General features: G+C 40.1%; 1 protein-coding gene across 10 annotated transcripts in view; it reads right to left on the reverse strand.

Moving 5' to 3' along the window:
- Positions 1-16,939, reverse strand: part of NEDD4L (NEDD4 like E3 ubiquitin protein ligase) — a 334,332-nt gene that overhangs the window by 46,886 nt on the left and 270,507 nt on the right. For 5 of the 10 annotated variants that reach the window (XM_074995733.1, XM_074995734.1, XM_074995740.1 and 2 more), the window contains 4 exons: positions 16,192-16,251; positions 6,248-6,379; positions 5,609-5,728; positions 2,993-3,190 (listed from right to left, as the gene is read on the reverse strand). In XM_074995733.1, the coding sequence (XP_074851834.1) occupies positions 2,993-3,190; positions 5,609-5,728; positions 6,248-6,379; positions 16,192-16,251 (510 nt within the window). The remainder of the gene's footprint in view (positions 1-2,992; positions 3,191-5,608; positions 5,729-6,247; positions 6,380-16,191; positions 16,252-16,939) is intronic. The other 5 variants (XM_074995735.1, XM_074995736.1, XM_074995741.1 and 2 more) reach the window with 2 other exon arrangements.

Below are 16,939 nucleotides of genomic sequence, written 5' to 3' on the forward strand. Positions count from 1 at the left end.
GTATTCTGACATCAACAAGTGCCAGCCAAGAAGCATGGCCACAAGGGATCCAGTTAACTCCTGATCCATAACCCATAAAGCCATCTTTGGGTAAGGCAGACATTGCAAGACCAAAATACATGAGGAACCACAGAGAGTTACACTGAAGTACAGTAATATCAAGGATCCAACTAACAGAATTATACAAGCAAAAAAAATCAAAGTTAAAAATTGAGGCCACTACCTTATGCTTAAGGATGCTTATATTATGCACCAGACAGTATATATCATGCATAGCTCCAAGAAGCTGGCAATGGACACACAACTGCCAAGAGCATTATTCTTAAACTCACAAAGCAAAAAGTAAATTGAAAGAGAGTATCTTAATTCTCTACTAATATTTTTAAAAAGAGTTTTATTTTTTTTGACCTGGTGTACAATAAAAATTGAAGAAAAACACACTCTACTGATGGCAAGGCTGATAACATAGCATATTGTTATGCCTAAAGAATATTTATGAAGATAATTTTAACAGTCGGCAACCGAAAGCCACCATGAAATTTATTAAAATTATGAGAGAGCGCCTCAAACTTTAACAGTGGCTCCAAAACACTTCTGAAAACCATGGCTTTGAAACCCACATTTAGGCAAATTTTGCAAATGGATTTCAGCTTTATAATGCTAAGCACTCTAGATTTAACATGCGGAGTGTCCTAAATCTTGTTCAGGATTTCAAAATTTATGCTTAAGAAAAATATTAGGGCTGTCAAGCAATTAAAATAATTACAATTAACCGCAATAATAGAATACCATTTATTTAAATATTTTGGATGTTTTCTTTATTTTCAAATATATTGATTTCAAACACAATGCCAAGTGTACAGTGTTCAACTTATATTTGTTTTTGAATACAAATACTTGCACTGTAAAATATAAAAACCCCATATTTTCCATAAAAACGAAAAAACAGTCAAGTAGCACTTTAAAGACTAACCAAATAATTTATTAGGTGATGAGTTTTTGTTGTGGGACAGACCCACTTCTTCAGATCACAGTCATACCTGAAGAAGTGGGTCTGTCCCACAAAAGCTCATCACCTAATGAATTTGGTTCGTCTTCAAAGTGCTACTGGACTGCTTTTTTGTTTTGATAGTATATAGACTAGCATGGCTACCTCTCTGTTACTACTCCATATTTTCTAATTCGCCTCCTACAAATACTGTATTGCCATTTCTTATGATGAAAGTTGAACCTATAAATGTAGAAACATGCATAAAACACCTTGCATTCCAATAAATTACAACAAAAACTCTAGAGCCTACAAGTCCACTCATTTCTCTTTCTCGTTTAGCCAATTAGCTCAGTAGTTTGAGCACAGGTCTGCTAAACCCAGGGTTGTGAGTTCTATCCTTGAGGAAGCTATATAGGTAAAAGAGGCCTGGGGCAAATAGATTAAAAGAAAAAAAAAAAGTCAGGGATGGTGCTTGGTCTAGCTGGGATGGCAGTGGACTGGACTCAATGACCTCTCAAGGTCCCTTCCAGCTTTATGAGATATGTATGTGCATGTAATTGCTCAGACACAGACAAACAAGCTTGATTATAATCTGCAGGAGGTGATGCTACCTGCTTCTTGTTAACAATGTCACCTAAAAGTGAGAACAGGCATTTGCACTGCACTGTTGTAGCCAGCATCCCAAGATATTGTGTACCAGATGCGTGAAAGATTCATGTGTCTTTTTGTGCTTCAGCCACCAATCCCCATAACTTGTAGGCTCTGAAGTTTTATAGTTTGTTTTTGAGCGCAGTTAACTAACCAAAAGAAACCTCAACTACATGTGTAACTAAGGCGGGGGCTACACTGTAATGAATTGAATGAAAATGAATCAAAATGAATTGCACAACTTATTTCAAGCTGCCTAATTTTTAACCCAGTGCAGGCTGCACTGCACTGCACACTGCACTGGATTTTCAAAATAATGGGCTATTTTGAAATTCATATTTCAAGGGCAGTGTTTGGCCAGGCTGTTTCTATTTCAGGATACACATGTATCTCAAAATAGAAACTGTAGTGTACCTTTAGCCTTACACTTTTACAACAGTCTGCACTACATTATTTGTATGAGTTGAATTCAAAATGCTATTTCTTTTATCTTTTTACAATTCAAATTCGTGTGATCAAAAATAAAGTGAAGATTGTACACTTTGTATTGTGTTGTAATAAAATCAGGATGTTTGAAAATGTAAAAAAACCTCAAATTAGTATCCAATTGTTTAACAGTGTGACTAATTACAATTAATTTTTAATCATGATCGATTTTTTAGTTAACTGCACGAGCTATCAGTGATTAACTGATACACTTATCAAATATCTTTGTTCAAAATGATGGTCATGTCCACTTGTTTGTCAAACATACAGTATATGGTATGCAAAAGGCAAAGATGAACTAGAAAAATACGTGTAAACACTAATAATGGGCATATAAGCTAACATTAATGCCTGTCTAAAAGCTAGATAGGTACTACCACAGCTACTTCAGGATGTCAGTGTGTTAGGATGTCACTAAAATATTTTGCATTATAGTCATACCCACAGTTCAGCATAATGGATGGTTTGAATAGGAGAGGCAGACCCCACAAAGAAGGGGTAGATGACATAGTAGATTAGTGCAGAGCTAGTCTACAGAAACTAAGCCACTCTGCAGTGGACAGGGAAAGATGGAAGGAAATAGTAAGAGGTGCATCAGACACCAATGGGCACTGAGCCCATGGTTGTTGATGACGACGGTGTGCCTACAGGCCTCAATCAGGTTCATGGTTCAATTGTGTTAAGTGCAGTACAAGCACTTAAGCAGCAGGATCCCTGCACGAACTTACAAATTTAATTGAATACAAGACATAACAAGCACATGGAGCAGTGGCAAGGAGGGTACGCAGGAGTGAAAACAAAATCAAGATAAAAATATTCAGAACACACCAACAGATTTATAATTGTATAAGCTAGAATTATTCTTACCCAGGTGGTAGTCTTAGTATTGTGATCAATGAAAAAGGGCCTGCCATTTGGTGCTATTCTCATCTCCCATCCAGGTGGCAAGAAGCTCTGGGTCACTTTGTGCTGGGGCTTAGGAGAATTATAAGGCGATGGCTGCGGAGACTGTGGGTTGGAAAGGGTGTCCTTCACAGCTCTGCGCACAGGAGAGTCCTTGGCACCCTGTAGAAAATGAGCAATATTAAGACTCCACAAATGTCATTTTATATTAGACTATGAATGTGACACTTGGTGGTATGAGCCAAACACATTTTCAATGAGGATACAACTTCAGGGAATCTGTACCTCAATAACTAAATTCTTCTAAAATTAGCTGCTCCTTGTTACATAGGCTTTCATTGTGAAGCTCATGGCGTTTTATCACTTCCTCTCCCAGAAATATGGCTATTGTAGCTAAGAACTCACAGACCTTTCTCTATTGTCTTTGTAAACACTAAAAATAAGTTTTCCATAGAAAAATATAGATATTTGACACACTTTAAAGCAAAAAGGCACAGATGAATAGAAGGCCTCATATAGACAATACTTCTCATATATTTTTCATCAATTAGGAACTGATTTCACCCACCAAAATGTTCAGTGTAGGTACACAGCAAGTTCCTAAAATAAAGTGAGCTTTAACTTATTTATATCAGGTTGTTAACTATTTGTAGCGGATAAAATATTCACAAATGTCTTTCTCTCACTGACTTTGAGTGAGCTTCAAAACCTGTCAGACTTCTAAAGATATTTAGGCAGCTAAAGATGGAGAGAGGCACGAAGTAGGATTTTCAAAAGCATATACATATTTAACTCCCAGTGAAAACAATCACCTTCTGAAAATGGGATCTGAGAACTTTTGAAAGACTTACCCAATACAGTAAATGGCTTAATTTTAAGTATGTTTATTGCTTTGCTGATTAGTATTGTACGGATATATTTGCAGATAAGTATATGGAACAATGAGTAGATACAGAATCATGTTTTGTAATCACATACTATCACATTTACCTCCATTAGATTACAACATTTCTAATTCAGACAGAGTAAACCCTCAAAATGTGCGATTTTGAGTTGTGCTTAACTCGCATTAATGTGAGTTAAGTGCAACTCAACCCCCCTCCCTCCCACAGGGCCACACAGCCCTGGCTCAACCACCCCCCTCTCCCCCTGCAGCCCTAACCCACCCCAGGCTTAACTCCCCTGCCCCTCTTCCATGGTCCCAGCCCATTGCCAGACTTAACCCTCCCCAGCTGCCCCCTCCAACTCCAGGACTTACCTTTCAAAAGGAGCTCCAGGTGCTCCTGCTGCTTCCCTAGCTACAGAACATGCGTTCTGCCAGGAAAAAAAAGCCCCACTCCCCAAATTAAGCAAAATTCAAGTTATGCGAGAGTGTGTGGGGACACAACCCTCACATAATCAAGTGACTTACCATACTTATAAATCTTGGATTTCCATACAGATTATCTGAATCAGTTTTTCTATACAATTCATAATACAAGTATGGATTATAAACTAACTAACTGTCCTGTAGATTTGGTTCCACTATCAAATTTAAGTACAAATTGTGCTGTACATCAATATTTTTGCATATTTCAGATCTCATTTTTGCAACGAGATTCACCTGCTCTGGGTGCAGTGGAGTTCCACTCCAACAGAAGCATTTATACAAGTGCATCCCTTTGCACGACTAAGTGACTTACTTATTGTTCTTGTATGCTAATATACCATAATTTATTACCCAGAAGTCTTCTGGCAAGCACAGTGATGTTCAAGGATGGTAAACTGAAAATTATTATAATAAAAGAAATATAATTACCAGATGAATATCAATGATTTTAGGTACCTAAATATACATGGCCTTTTTTGGAAGTGCAGAGTATTGAGCACAAATCCTTCAGAAATGAATTGGCATTTTGGACATTTGAAAAAAAATCAGACATTTATCATTAGCAGTTTTAATATGGATTTACAACCTAAACTTCAGGTAAGTAGACTTGAAAAGTTTAGCCCACTTCCTTGACTTGTATCATAGTCCACAAAAATCATCCAGGAAAACTTTTTTCAATGCATAAAGTTGACAGCTAAGTGACACTAAATCCAGGTGGCATCATAAAAGCACTTAAAAAATAAAAATAACCCCAGCGAAAAAAGAATTAAAACACAAGATCCAAAGTTTGAACTGACTTACATCAACCACTAGTTTCCAAACTGAAAGTTGCATGGCCTTTATCTACAATTAATTGCACTTGCCTTTCAAAATAAGTGTTTCAGTTTTTCAGCACATTTCTAATTTGACATTTTTGCGGGAAGAATTTACACTCACGTGCACACTATAGGATACGCATACAAATGATAGCAGAAGGTACCTATAGGAAAGAATATTTTGCACACCAAGCAATGAGTGAGTGCACGAAGGAAGAAGAAAAAGATGTTACTGTACAAAATGAAGATGCACGCAAAAAAGTAAAAAAGAAAATATCACGAAGCAAAGGCAGAAAAGTGGATAGGTTGCAAAATTGGAATGAAAACAAAAAAGTCAAAGAAACCAAGAATGAGAAGTCAGGACAGAAGTGATCTTCACGAGACAGGACTTCTCACCTCAAGCGGAGCAGATAAAGTTACTGTGGGTGAGCTGAGGCTCCGAGGCCGTCTTATCTGAGGCTCGCTTAAATGGTTGTTACTGTTTCCTGCTGACCCAACTGCACCATCTTCTGCAAGCTATGTCAGGGCAAAAACAAGTTAGCTAAGTGTCAGGCTCTTCTTTATTTGCAGTGAGGCTGTTTTAAAAAAGCCATCAGTACTCTGTTGGTTCTTTTCCAAATAAGCTTTAAACATATTATTTCAAAGAGCATATTCAATGGAATTAAAACTGATTCATGTCTGAGTAACAAACAACTGTTTAGGCAGAAGTAAACTACTATAAATGGCTTTATTAGTACACAGATTAAATCTTCCCTTTGGGTTTCATTCTAAAACATCTTTGAATATATTTACAATCACTTGTTTTTCACCACTGTTATAAAACTAATTATACTTATTCTGACCACGAAAGTTTTAATAAAAAGTAATATTAAACAACATAAATCTGGTTAAATGTAATGCCTTTACTCTAAATTGCCACTGCACTGCATGGATGCTTTCTGTTTTAGAACCTTAAGATAGTTTTTCAAATGGACTAGATCCAACGTATTCTAAAAATCCTGGTGTATTGTTTAATCTCAACAGCAAAACCCCTACCTGCATAATGGGCCGAGTCCAAGTTGTGGTTCGATTGTTATGATTGACATAATATGTACGTCCCTTAGCATCTTTCCTTTCTTCCCAGCCCGAAGGTAAGCCTGGCGTAGTATGTACATAGGCCACTGATGGCTGTTTATGCAAAAAATTGTGCATTATTAGTTTGTGGTAGCTTCAAAAAGTAATTCATCTTCAGAAGAAGTCTACTTATGCCATTCTTATCAGCAAATACAGCAGAATATTTGGAAATGCATGTCTCTAATCTCTAACACAGGTTCTCTCTCTCATGTATCAGACCCAAAGCCCTCCTCCTTTCCACCAGTAGGTCTTCCAGCTCACGTTCGCATTCCTACAGGTGCTTTGTTCAGCAAACAGCTCAGCTTCCATGTTGTGAAACTAAAGGATCTACAAATGAAACAGGGGACCACACATTATGACAAAAACTGCTTTTGCTTTCATAAAAATGCTTATCTTGCTAGCACTAGTGTTTATTCACTTAAGTTGATAAAGGAGTCACAGCTAGGGAGGGCACCAAGCCGAGAGGAGACAGCACGAACGGAAAAGTGAAGAACCCTTAAGTTCTCACTTGGGCTCTCCCATGAACTTGGTAACTTGGTTAATCACAATGTCTTTCAGAGGGTATAGAATACATTAGTTAGTTATTGTTCAGGCAATAGTTTGTAAATGCTGAGAAAGAATGCAACTAAGTTCAAGGCTGGAAGTCTTGCTTTTATCTTCTGAGACTCAGTGCCCACCATGAAGATAAAGTGGTGGTCCTGCCCTCCTGAATCTCCTGCTCAACACACAAAGTGATGTGTGTCATTAGGATGGAAAAAAAAGATATTTCCTTCCACTGTCTTCCACAGCTCCTTTAATATGGGGGGGCATATAGGCAACCAGTGAAAAGAAGGACATGGATTCAAGGGCCATGTCTACACTAGCTCAAATCTTCAAAATGGCCATTTCGAAGATTACTAATGAGGTGCTGAAATACATATTCAGCACTTCATTAGCATGCTGGTGGCCACGGCTCTTCAAAATTGCCACGTCTCGCCCAAACAGAGCTCCTTTTCGAAACGACCCCAGGTACTTTGAAATGCCCTTATTCCTATCAGCAGATATTTGCACGTCCATTTCAAAGATTTAGGCTAGCGCAGGTGTCGCCAAGATGTGTTAACATAGAGACAATGTTGGCACACAAAAGACCAGAGCTCATCTGCGGAGGGATCAGGAGGATGTGCTACACAAGTAGACAAACTGCACCCTGTCACAAGCAGATACTTGGCTGGTATCTACCAATTGGTGTAAACTGGTGTAATCCCAACAAGCGTTTAGCCCTTAGTAAATCTGTATTATGTTCAAGAGGTTAACTATTTTTATGACACTTTTCTGCCGAAAAGAACTTTTATGTTTTGTACAACAAAGTTTTGGCCACTAATTAATCCCAAGATATGTGGTGAGAGACCTGAGGAAATTGCAAGGAACCAGCAGCAGCCTTTCAATAAGCCTAGATCGAGACAATGTAAAAGTTGGGAGCCTCTTCTTCCTTATGGCAAAGTTTTGATTAGTAGAAGAATGACGAAACTAAATGCCTCTATCAGAAGACCTGGCAAGAGAAAGCAAGTGCCTGAGCTTAACTGTCTTGTCAGTTTCTGTGTAACGCTTTATTTTATCATCAGCAGACTAAGTCTCCTTAGAGGTAACAAGAAGTCCCATAGCACCTTATAGACTAACAGATATTTTGGAGCATAAGCTTTCATGGGCGAAGACCTGCTTCGTCAGATGGATCTTACAGAACTTACCTGAGGTTTTTGAAGATACAGACTAACTCGGTTACCCCCTCAGATCCTTAGAGGGAGGCAGCTTTCTACTATAAGTATACTGAGGCCCCTTCTTACACTTATCTACTTTTTTATATCATCTTTCCTTGTGTGGATGCAACAATAGATGTGACACTCCCTTAGATATAAAAGGACAAATTACTTCCCCTTCCAGAAGCCCAAGCAAAAACGGCAGCTGGGAAGTGCTGACATCTTATTGGACATAGAAGCAGAGCAAGACAGGTAGGGAGACCGCCTGCACTGATGCAGTTAAACTTATTTTGTTCATTGCCTGTGAATTTCACACTGAGCATAACAGCACAAGTGCTGGAATTGATATTGTAACAAGTGCCAGTCTCTGCACTTGGAAGAAAAGGGGCTGACAGCTGAGTCAGAGAGAAACTGTGCCCAGGTCCGAGCTGCACGCAGCTGCAGTGCCTCTTTTTAAACTGAGTGTGGGGTGATGGGGGGAGGAAGAAAACATTTTTTCTGAATGCAAGAGAAATTTTAGACCTCTTTAAAGCCTGTTGGAAAAAGAAAAGATCTTAAGACAAGCCTGTTTCTAAAAGAAGACATATTTAAAAAAAAAAACAGGAACAGAAGAAAGGGACTAAGTCTTGCCCCCGTCCAACACCTGCAGTTACTGGCTATACACTGAAGTAGTCTGTGAAATCCATGCCTGCTCTTAGTCACCCTTTACTCTAGAGGAGAGGCTCCTCCAATGCTCTTGCATGGTGCAATCAAAATCAGACATTTAAGGCAGTTACCCAGCACACAAGTCAAAGCCACGTGCACTCAGACGGAACATTTCTTACATTTTGACATTCTTTTTAGATATTAAGCAAGAAGGGAAAGAACAGACATGACAGGCTTTTATTCCACTATCAGACAGGAGGATCTCATCTTTGCTAAAGAGCACAGAGTGTGATGTTGCGATTTCAAGCAAGCCATACAAAAGGTAAAGAGACAAGAAAATATGAGGATTAAGTTTCTGTTGGAAAAAATCAGGACTTCCTGCTGGTTCTCAATGTGCAGTCTGTCTTATTGTGTAAAAAGCAGCTGTTTCTTTAGCTACTGAGATTCCATTTACATTACTGCCAGTTCTTGTTCTGATGCTTTTGCCAATAGCAGGAAGTAATGGAGCTCAGAGGTGAGCGTTATCATGGGAAACGGAAGACAGGAACATGATGTGCTTCAGCATGCCAGGATAACAAGCCAGCCAAGGAAATAAGGGCCAGAGCCTCCACAATTCTGCACTGAGCTACTTCTCACCTGCTGATAACCTCAGTACCAGTGAGGGGCTTTGACACAAATACTGGATTTCAGGGTATCAGGAAGCAAGAATGAGCCAACAGCATGTTTTTGCAGGCACAACCATAAATGACATGCAGAGAGGGCATGCAGGGTCAGTGCTCCGACAGTTTTGGCTGGACTGCTGGGAGGAGGGGCAACCAAAGCTCTCTCCCTCTCCCACTGCCCCGGCATGTTCATCCACTAGCCCTGGCAGCTGGACCCAGGCAGAGTGGAAGGGGCAGGACAGAGCTGCTGCTTGCACCAGTTGACGGTGGCTGCTCCAGGTCACTGCTCTGTGCAGTGCAGGGGCTGCCTGTGAGAGCCCAGAGATCCTGTGGGATGTTTCTCATTTGGCTCCAGTCCCCAGCAACCAGACCTCAGTATGGAGTGGAGGTGGTGTGCTGCCAGCAACTGAGTTACGGTGTGTCTCTGGCAGCTGCTGCTCTGCACAGAGAAAGTCACCTGGAGTGGCCGCCCTCCACCAACAGGGGAGAAGCAGCTTCTTCCCACCACCTCCTTTTCCCACTGGGGCCCAGCTGTCAGAAAGAGCAGCCACAAGAGCCAGAAACATGCTGGGGGGTGGCGGGGAATGCAGCAGTAGACCAGAGCCACTATCCCACCACAGGTATCTCTGGTGCGATGGGGAGAACATGGGTTGGCTGCAGGATAGGGGGTTACAGAGGAAGGTGCTAGGAGCGGGATCCCCCGCCTCTGCTCAGCTGCAGGCAAGGACATCACCCAGGCCTCCCCAGCCATGCTGTCTGCACAGCAGTCTCCCTGTGCTCAGACTGGCCCCAGCAATGCCTAGAGACATGTTCCCTGCTATGTGGCCCCAGCCCCACAGGAGCTAATAGGATTGGCTGCTGGGGCCCAGGAAGTTGGGGCTGAAAACTCCTTTGAGGTGAGACATGGGGATGTTGTATGCGCCTCCCTGCACTCTGCCACCTCAAGTTTCAGGAGGCGTGGGATGTCCATAGGCAGAACAAAGTGTAAAATCCCAGGGGCTCAAACGAGGCCCAGCTTTGCAAGGCACAAAACACTCTCGAGAGCTGCTGAGAACCTTTACCACTGAGGTCACTGGCAATTGAGGGCTGCCAGCACTAAGATCTGTAGACCAGGGGCTTGATCTAGCTAAGATAGCAGAGCCTGGACAAGAACCTGCAAGGATAAGCTCGCGGTCAGTTCATGACAATGGACAACCATCCAGAAGGTTCTATAAATATTGAGCTTTCTTGTGGCAAGGGAAGACGTCCAAGTATGAGAAACAGGCACTATACATTAGCAATATGATGAGAAGCCTAAAAGCATTCTTTGAAGACTATCCATAAATAAAGCAAACCAACTATCTGGAAGAAATTAGCCTGAAAATTAATGAGCATCTTAGGACAGGTGGATCTGGGTTCTTTTTAAGTAAACTTCTATTTTTGTAAAAGGTTCCCACCTGATTAAGTCAGAGCAAAACAAACAAACAAAACAAACCTCCATCTGCTTTGAGGAATATCAAGATAATTCTTAACAGGAGGCAAACTAACATGTTAATATAAACTGTTGCTTGCTGTGCTTAGTTAAAAATTCACCACTAACATAAAGTGTTCTTATCTAACAAAACTGGTGAATTGTCCAGTCCGCTCTGCTCTGGTTAAACTGAGGAACACATTCAGGATTTCACATACATCACACTTTTGGAAACTCCCCTCTGCTCTAATTCATTCCTGGTTATCTGTATGTTAATCTTCCTTAGTATATTTTGCATTGTATATCTTGATATAACATTTAATTTCCATTGTATTGTGGAAATGTTTTTGTAGAACTGAATTTACTAACTATTACTTTTATGGTATTTTAAAATCTGCAGTTTTCCATATAAAACAGAATCAGTAAAAACTGTTTCAAAACTAAAATGGTGCACATGCTAACTGGCAAATGGTAACTAAGTGGCATTATCAGTGTTTATCATGGCCATTGCTTAATGTACCAGACACCATGCGGTTTCACTGCTAGATTAACACACAGGCATGGTAATTATTTAAATGGAAGAAATTTAGGTGTTTTATAAAGCAATATCACTACTGGATCCTTAACACTAGAACACGATGGTATTTATGTTCAATTTAGGGAGAAAAAAAATCCCATTACCAGGTATGAAAATCATTCAGAATAATCATGTGGCTGAGAGCATAAGAAAATCCTAGAAGCAATTTATACCTACAGAGGAGGAAAGGAGGCAGTAAGTCAACTGAATGACGTATGGCAGATTGCATTTAACTCCATAATCACTGCTGCCCCCCGCTTTGATCACTTTGAAATCTAACAAGTTTAAGTTTTCCACTTTTTTTTTCTGATATTACTGACAGTATCTTGCATGTAGACATGAAGGATTTTAATAAAAAAAGGTTTTTTTTGTTAAAATAGTGTGGCAGCTAAATTTCCCATTATTTTTGATAAAAACCCACCAGTAAAATTAAAAGCTGATGTTCTACAGGTTCTGCACATGCAGTGCTGTCTGAGGCCTCAAGTGAGGCTATGGAACTATAGAGATACCTGTGTGTTTAATTATAAATCACACATCTCTCAGGCCTGACTCCACCATAATTACAATGTAGTCTAACAACTTCTCTTCTATGCAGCCTTATAACACAGCATTTTGTGTGTACATTCACCCAGTTATAAAATAACTATCATGAAACAAGTTGAGGGCCTTGGAAAACAGTTATCCCAGAGATGGAAAAAAGCAAAGGACAATTCACAGTGGGTTACAATATGTCTGTTGCCTACAGGTCACTGCTGAAAGCCAAGGTAGATTAGTTTGTCCACTGCATCTGCTTTACTCTCTGATCAGATTCCTTATCAGTTCCAGAACTCTTCTTTGAGCTATTACACTAGCCAGTGCATAGCGCACTCTCTCATTTAAGGGCACAAGCTTCATGGGTTCAACTGAAAAGGAGCCAAGATGGTTCAAAGAAGAAAACAGGAATCCAGAAAAAGTACAGAAGGGGTAGAAAGATGACCATCTATTGAAGAAAAGGAAGGAGTCATGAAATAGAAGGGGAGGAGAAGAGGAATTAGCCAAACAATTAGGTTGAGGAAGCTGGAAAGATTGGTTCAGTCACTTCCTAAGTGGTCAGGATTTGGGTGTTATAGATATTGATTAGCTTGTCAGAACAGCAGCATTTTAGGTCACACGACTCTCAGCCAACACATAAGGAGATAATCTGTTCTAAAGTTGCAGATACTGTACACAAATACACTTATCCCTTGCTATACGAGCACAATTGGTTCCCAAAATTTCTGCTCATAGGCAAAAACTCACAAGAGCAACACTCAATTCCCATTAAAAGTCTCCAATTTGTTCCAAGGGCTTGTAACTTGGCATAAACCAGTTGAGTTTAGGTACTTTTCTTACGTATTTGAACAGTGTGGCACCAGAAATAGGATGTAGTGTATGTAAGTAGAGCAGGGATTCCCAACCTATGGGTCCATTAGATTTATTAAAGGTCGCCAGCTGGGCAGTTCCCAGCTGCATGCAGCTGCAAAAGAAGCCATTTGCAGTTTCTTAATACAGCTGTCTCAGGCAGATATCAATAGTGATAACTGCTGGAGATGGTAGCTCTCTCTATCACTGGGGATAGCAATTACCTTAGGCCTAGATGCTGAAACCTTAACACTTGACTCAACTGCTGGGAGCAGGAGGGCTGGGGGAGCCACATAGCTTAGCAGCCCCAGTGAAGAGGCTGTGGGAGAAGGAGTGTTTAAGGCTGGGGCTGCTGAGGGATGCAGGGCAGGGTCAAAGACTGGGGGAAGTTTGGGGCTGCAGGGAGAGTTAATGCTGGGGGCGGTTTGGGGCTGCTTGGGAGCTCTAAGGCTGTGGGTGGTTTGTGGCTGCTGGGTGGGTTTAAGGATGGAGGCAGTTTGGGATTGTGGGGGGCAGTTAAAACCTGGCCGAGGGTAGGGTCTGCGGGGTGGGTGGGGATCTAATACAGTAAACCCTTGAGTTACCCAGGGGTTGTTCCTGCAACCCCTGCATAACTCGAAATTTTCTTAAAAGGGGAAGGGAGGCAGGGACCGCCAGGGCTGGTCAGTTTCCTGTCTCCCAGAGTGGCAGGAGTTCAGAACCAGGGGCAGGCTGGTTCCAGTCTCCCCATGGTTTGCTGGGCTGGAAAACCGATCATCTCAGGGCTGGTCAGTTTCTCGTTTGCGCCATTGCAGGGGAGGGAACCAGGCTAAGAGCCTTCTCCTTCTCTTTCCCCAGCCAAAGGGCTGTCAGACAGCTGCATGTCTGAGGGAAGGGAGGCAGAAGGCTCCAGCTGTAAGTCTCCCCATCCCCAGCTAGGGACCCCACGGCTGGACCTGAGCCAACCACAGGGCTGCGGGTCTCCCCACCCCCTGGCCAGGGACCCTGCTCATATAAGCGGGGGAGTTCACTCATATAGTGAATAAAGTTAGGAATATATGTTCATCATTTTAGTGAGTACTCATAAGTAAAGTACTCATTAAATGAGGGATGAGTGTACATGCATTCACTGCAGAGACAGACCACTGATATTCTCAACAGTATACTTTTTTGAAAAAGTGTCTGCCTCAGAGGCTTAAGAAATTTTTAAAATCACCTTTTTTTTTTTTTTGGACTTGACACCAAACCAAAAGACTGTTTTAAGTCCATTTGTGTTTATTACCAATAGCAGCTTTGATTTACAGGGAGTTATCGGGACACAGTCACAAAGGAAAGAGTCACTGAAGACACACTGCCGTGTGTATTCTATACCTTTTTATTGTCTTCTAACTCCTTATAAACCAAATCCAATTACTGGCAGCATTCTTTTGTAATACGAACTGAGCTTTGCAAACCAAAAGAGAGACTCAAGGCAATCCATTAAAAAAGACATCAAATTAGAACTTTCAATTCTCTTTAATAGTACTTCATGCATTCTCAGAGGCAAACTATATTATTGCCACTGGCTTCCTTTCATAAACTAAATCAAGAGACAGGAGACACACTTAAGTTACCCGGTTTGACTGCCTACCATCTGTGAGGACTCTGTCCCACCTAGTTTTACTGTAAAATGTCTCAGGGTAGACAACTCCTCTTTCCTCTGAGGCTTTCAATAAAGCTCTTAAAAACTACCCATTTAAAAACACACACAAATATAACATGTTCAAAGCAGCACCCACTTCAAACAATCAAGTAGCAGATTTTGCTCATATTCTGTAACTGAATGAAAAATAAGGCCCCCTGCAACATGTATGATGAACTCTCATTAAAATGCATATTAACATTTTGTGCATTAATTCCTATGTGTTATGTAAATACTGAAGGCATACATTAGTATGGTAAAATCAAAAAATCAATCTGAAAGTAAAAATTCAAGAAGAATTTCCTTGTAATATGCATCAATATACGTAGCCATCACATCAATATTATATACTCATTTTGGAACACAGCAGTGTTACTGACCAGACTTTCACAGAGTATCTCTTGTCTGAACTAAGGTTTTTAGTAGAGGAATATAAAATTATATAAGATGTTTAATTAAGGGAACTATATGCCAACAATAGTTTGGATTTACAGTAGAGATCAATTCAATATTTCACCTGCTGTACATGGCTATTAATCAGTTTCTCCACAGGTGTCAAACACACTGATGTGTTTTTGGAAAGGTACTGACATTTAATTCAAGGAACAAGGAATGTTTCCTTTATCAACACTGCATACGTTTGTTCAACTGTCATGCATAACACAAAGGTGCCATGATCCCTGAAACAGGGCCTCATGCTACTTCCACAGTACAAATAAAATATGTAACTGTTTTTGCTGGCACACATATATAAAAGCTGAATATATTTACTGTTGTGCAATCTACTTGTTCTGCTTTATATTTAATCAGATTGTAAGTGTAGCTTTAGCTTTACAAACTACAATGAATAATGAAAAATGGGCTCAGGGTATTAAGCTCTCAGTCTAAACATTGTAAAATATTTTCTTGAACTATTCAAAGTCTCACGGCCAGCATTAGACTAGTGAATGACAAATGGAAAGTAAAACTTAGAAGTAAAAAAAGACCATCTACCACCCTGAGAACTGTGTGGGTAAACCCCTGTCTCATGGTTCTCAAAGCAGAATCCAGGCCTAAGAATATAAAATGATTTAGTTTATTTTTAAGTCCATGGTGAGCAAGTTTTTATGTCAGGTCCCACTCTCAGTTCCTGCAATTAACAGGGCCCTACAAGCTTGTCTACTGCAATTCAAAGCGACAGAAACTCAGTTATGTTCCTATGAAAAAAAAGCCTTTCTGCATGTACAAGAAAATAAGTCTGTTGAATGTAAAAACTTTATTAATCGGTATGTAATTGTGAATACACAGACATAAAAATAGTAACATATTTCAACATTTTTAATGAGATGGATGAACATGAGACCCATGGCTGCTGTGTTCCTCTCCACTTAGAAATTTCATGCCCCCCACCCCGAGGGTGCCTGCCACCCACTTTGCTAAGTCAGTGCAAATGGTAAAAGCTAAAACTTAAAGGGTCTGTTTGTATAATCTACATTGCAGTTAGTATCACATTTAAAAATTAAGTGCTATACTCTTCAATTTGAGCATGTATCACTGCTGTTTACCAAGGGCATAATTCTGTTTATTACTGAGATTTTGAATGTCTCGAAAAAATACTTCAAGGTAAGAGTTGAAAAACAAATGTGAAAACTTATTTATGGTTTCTAAAAACTTTAAATCAATGCACTGATGGCACTAGACACTTTTAATTCAGCAGCAAAGATGCTAAATCCAACCCATATCTCATTTACAGAAAGTGTTTCATAAAGAGCGTTATTACCGTTGGTTCTTCACCACCTGACACAGTTGAAGAACGAGCCCTCCTAGATGGACCACTCTGCTGTTAAATGATAATGTTACAGATAAGTATGTTTAGTGATGAAGATAACAGATTATGCTCACATCTTCAGGAATAAGGGATAATAGCCACTCTCTTACACTTTCCATTGGAGATCAGTTAGACTGAAGTACTGTTAAATAAAATGTAGCAGCAAGAAAAATGAAGCCATCAATCACTGATAAACCAGATGAACACAAGTTATAAAATTCAAAGACTGGGGCACTAGATTAATAGTTGTGGTGCAGGATTCTTTATCAACACTAGAGCTATGATAATGACAGAACCTTTAGTATCATTTTAGGTGTTTAAATAATTACTTTTTACAAACAAAAACAATTTTGTGTCTTCAGCTCTAGAAGAACAGAGCACAGAGGTTTAGAAACGAAAAGGCAATTTTCTGGTCAGCAGTGAGTGCATAGCTCTGTGAAAGTCTATAATGATAAAAAAGAAACAGGTGCTCCAAGTTTTCAGTAAGGAGCAATATGTTCCAGGGCACACAGCTTGCTTAGAAATAAAGTAAAGGTTTAGTTGCTAGAAGAAAAATGAGTTAATTCAGTAGAGGCTGATGATTGGTTAGATCAAGTATGTCCCAGTTTTGAAGTTATGCTATTGATTACTTGCATTTTGAGCACCCAATTTCAGTTAGCAAATGCTTGAAAACAAAAAGCTGAAGGAAGAGTCATAATAT

This window comes from Carettochelys insculpta, chromosome 5 (genome assembly GCF_033958435.1).
Source record: "Carettochelys insculpta isolate YL-2023 chromosome 5, ASM3395843v1, whole genome shotgun sequence".
Taxonomy (NCBI): domain Eukaryota; kingdom Metazoa; phylum Chordata; order Testudines; family Carettochelyidae; genus Carettochelys; species Carettochelys insculpta.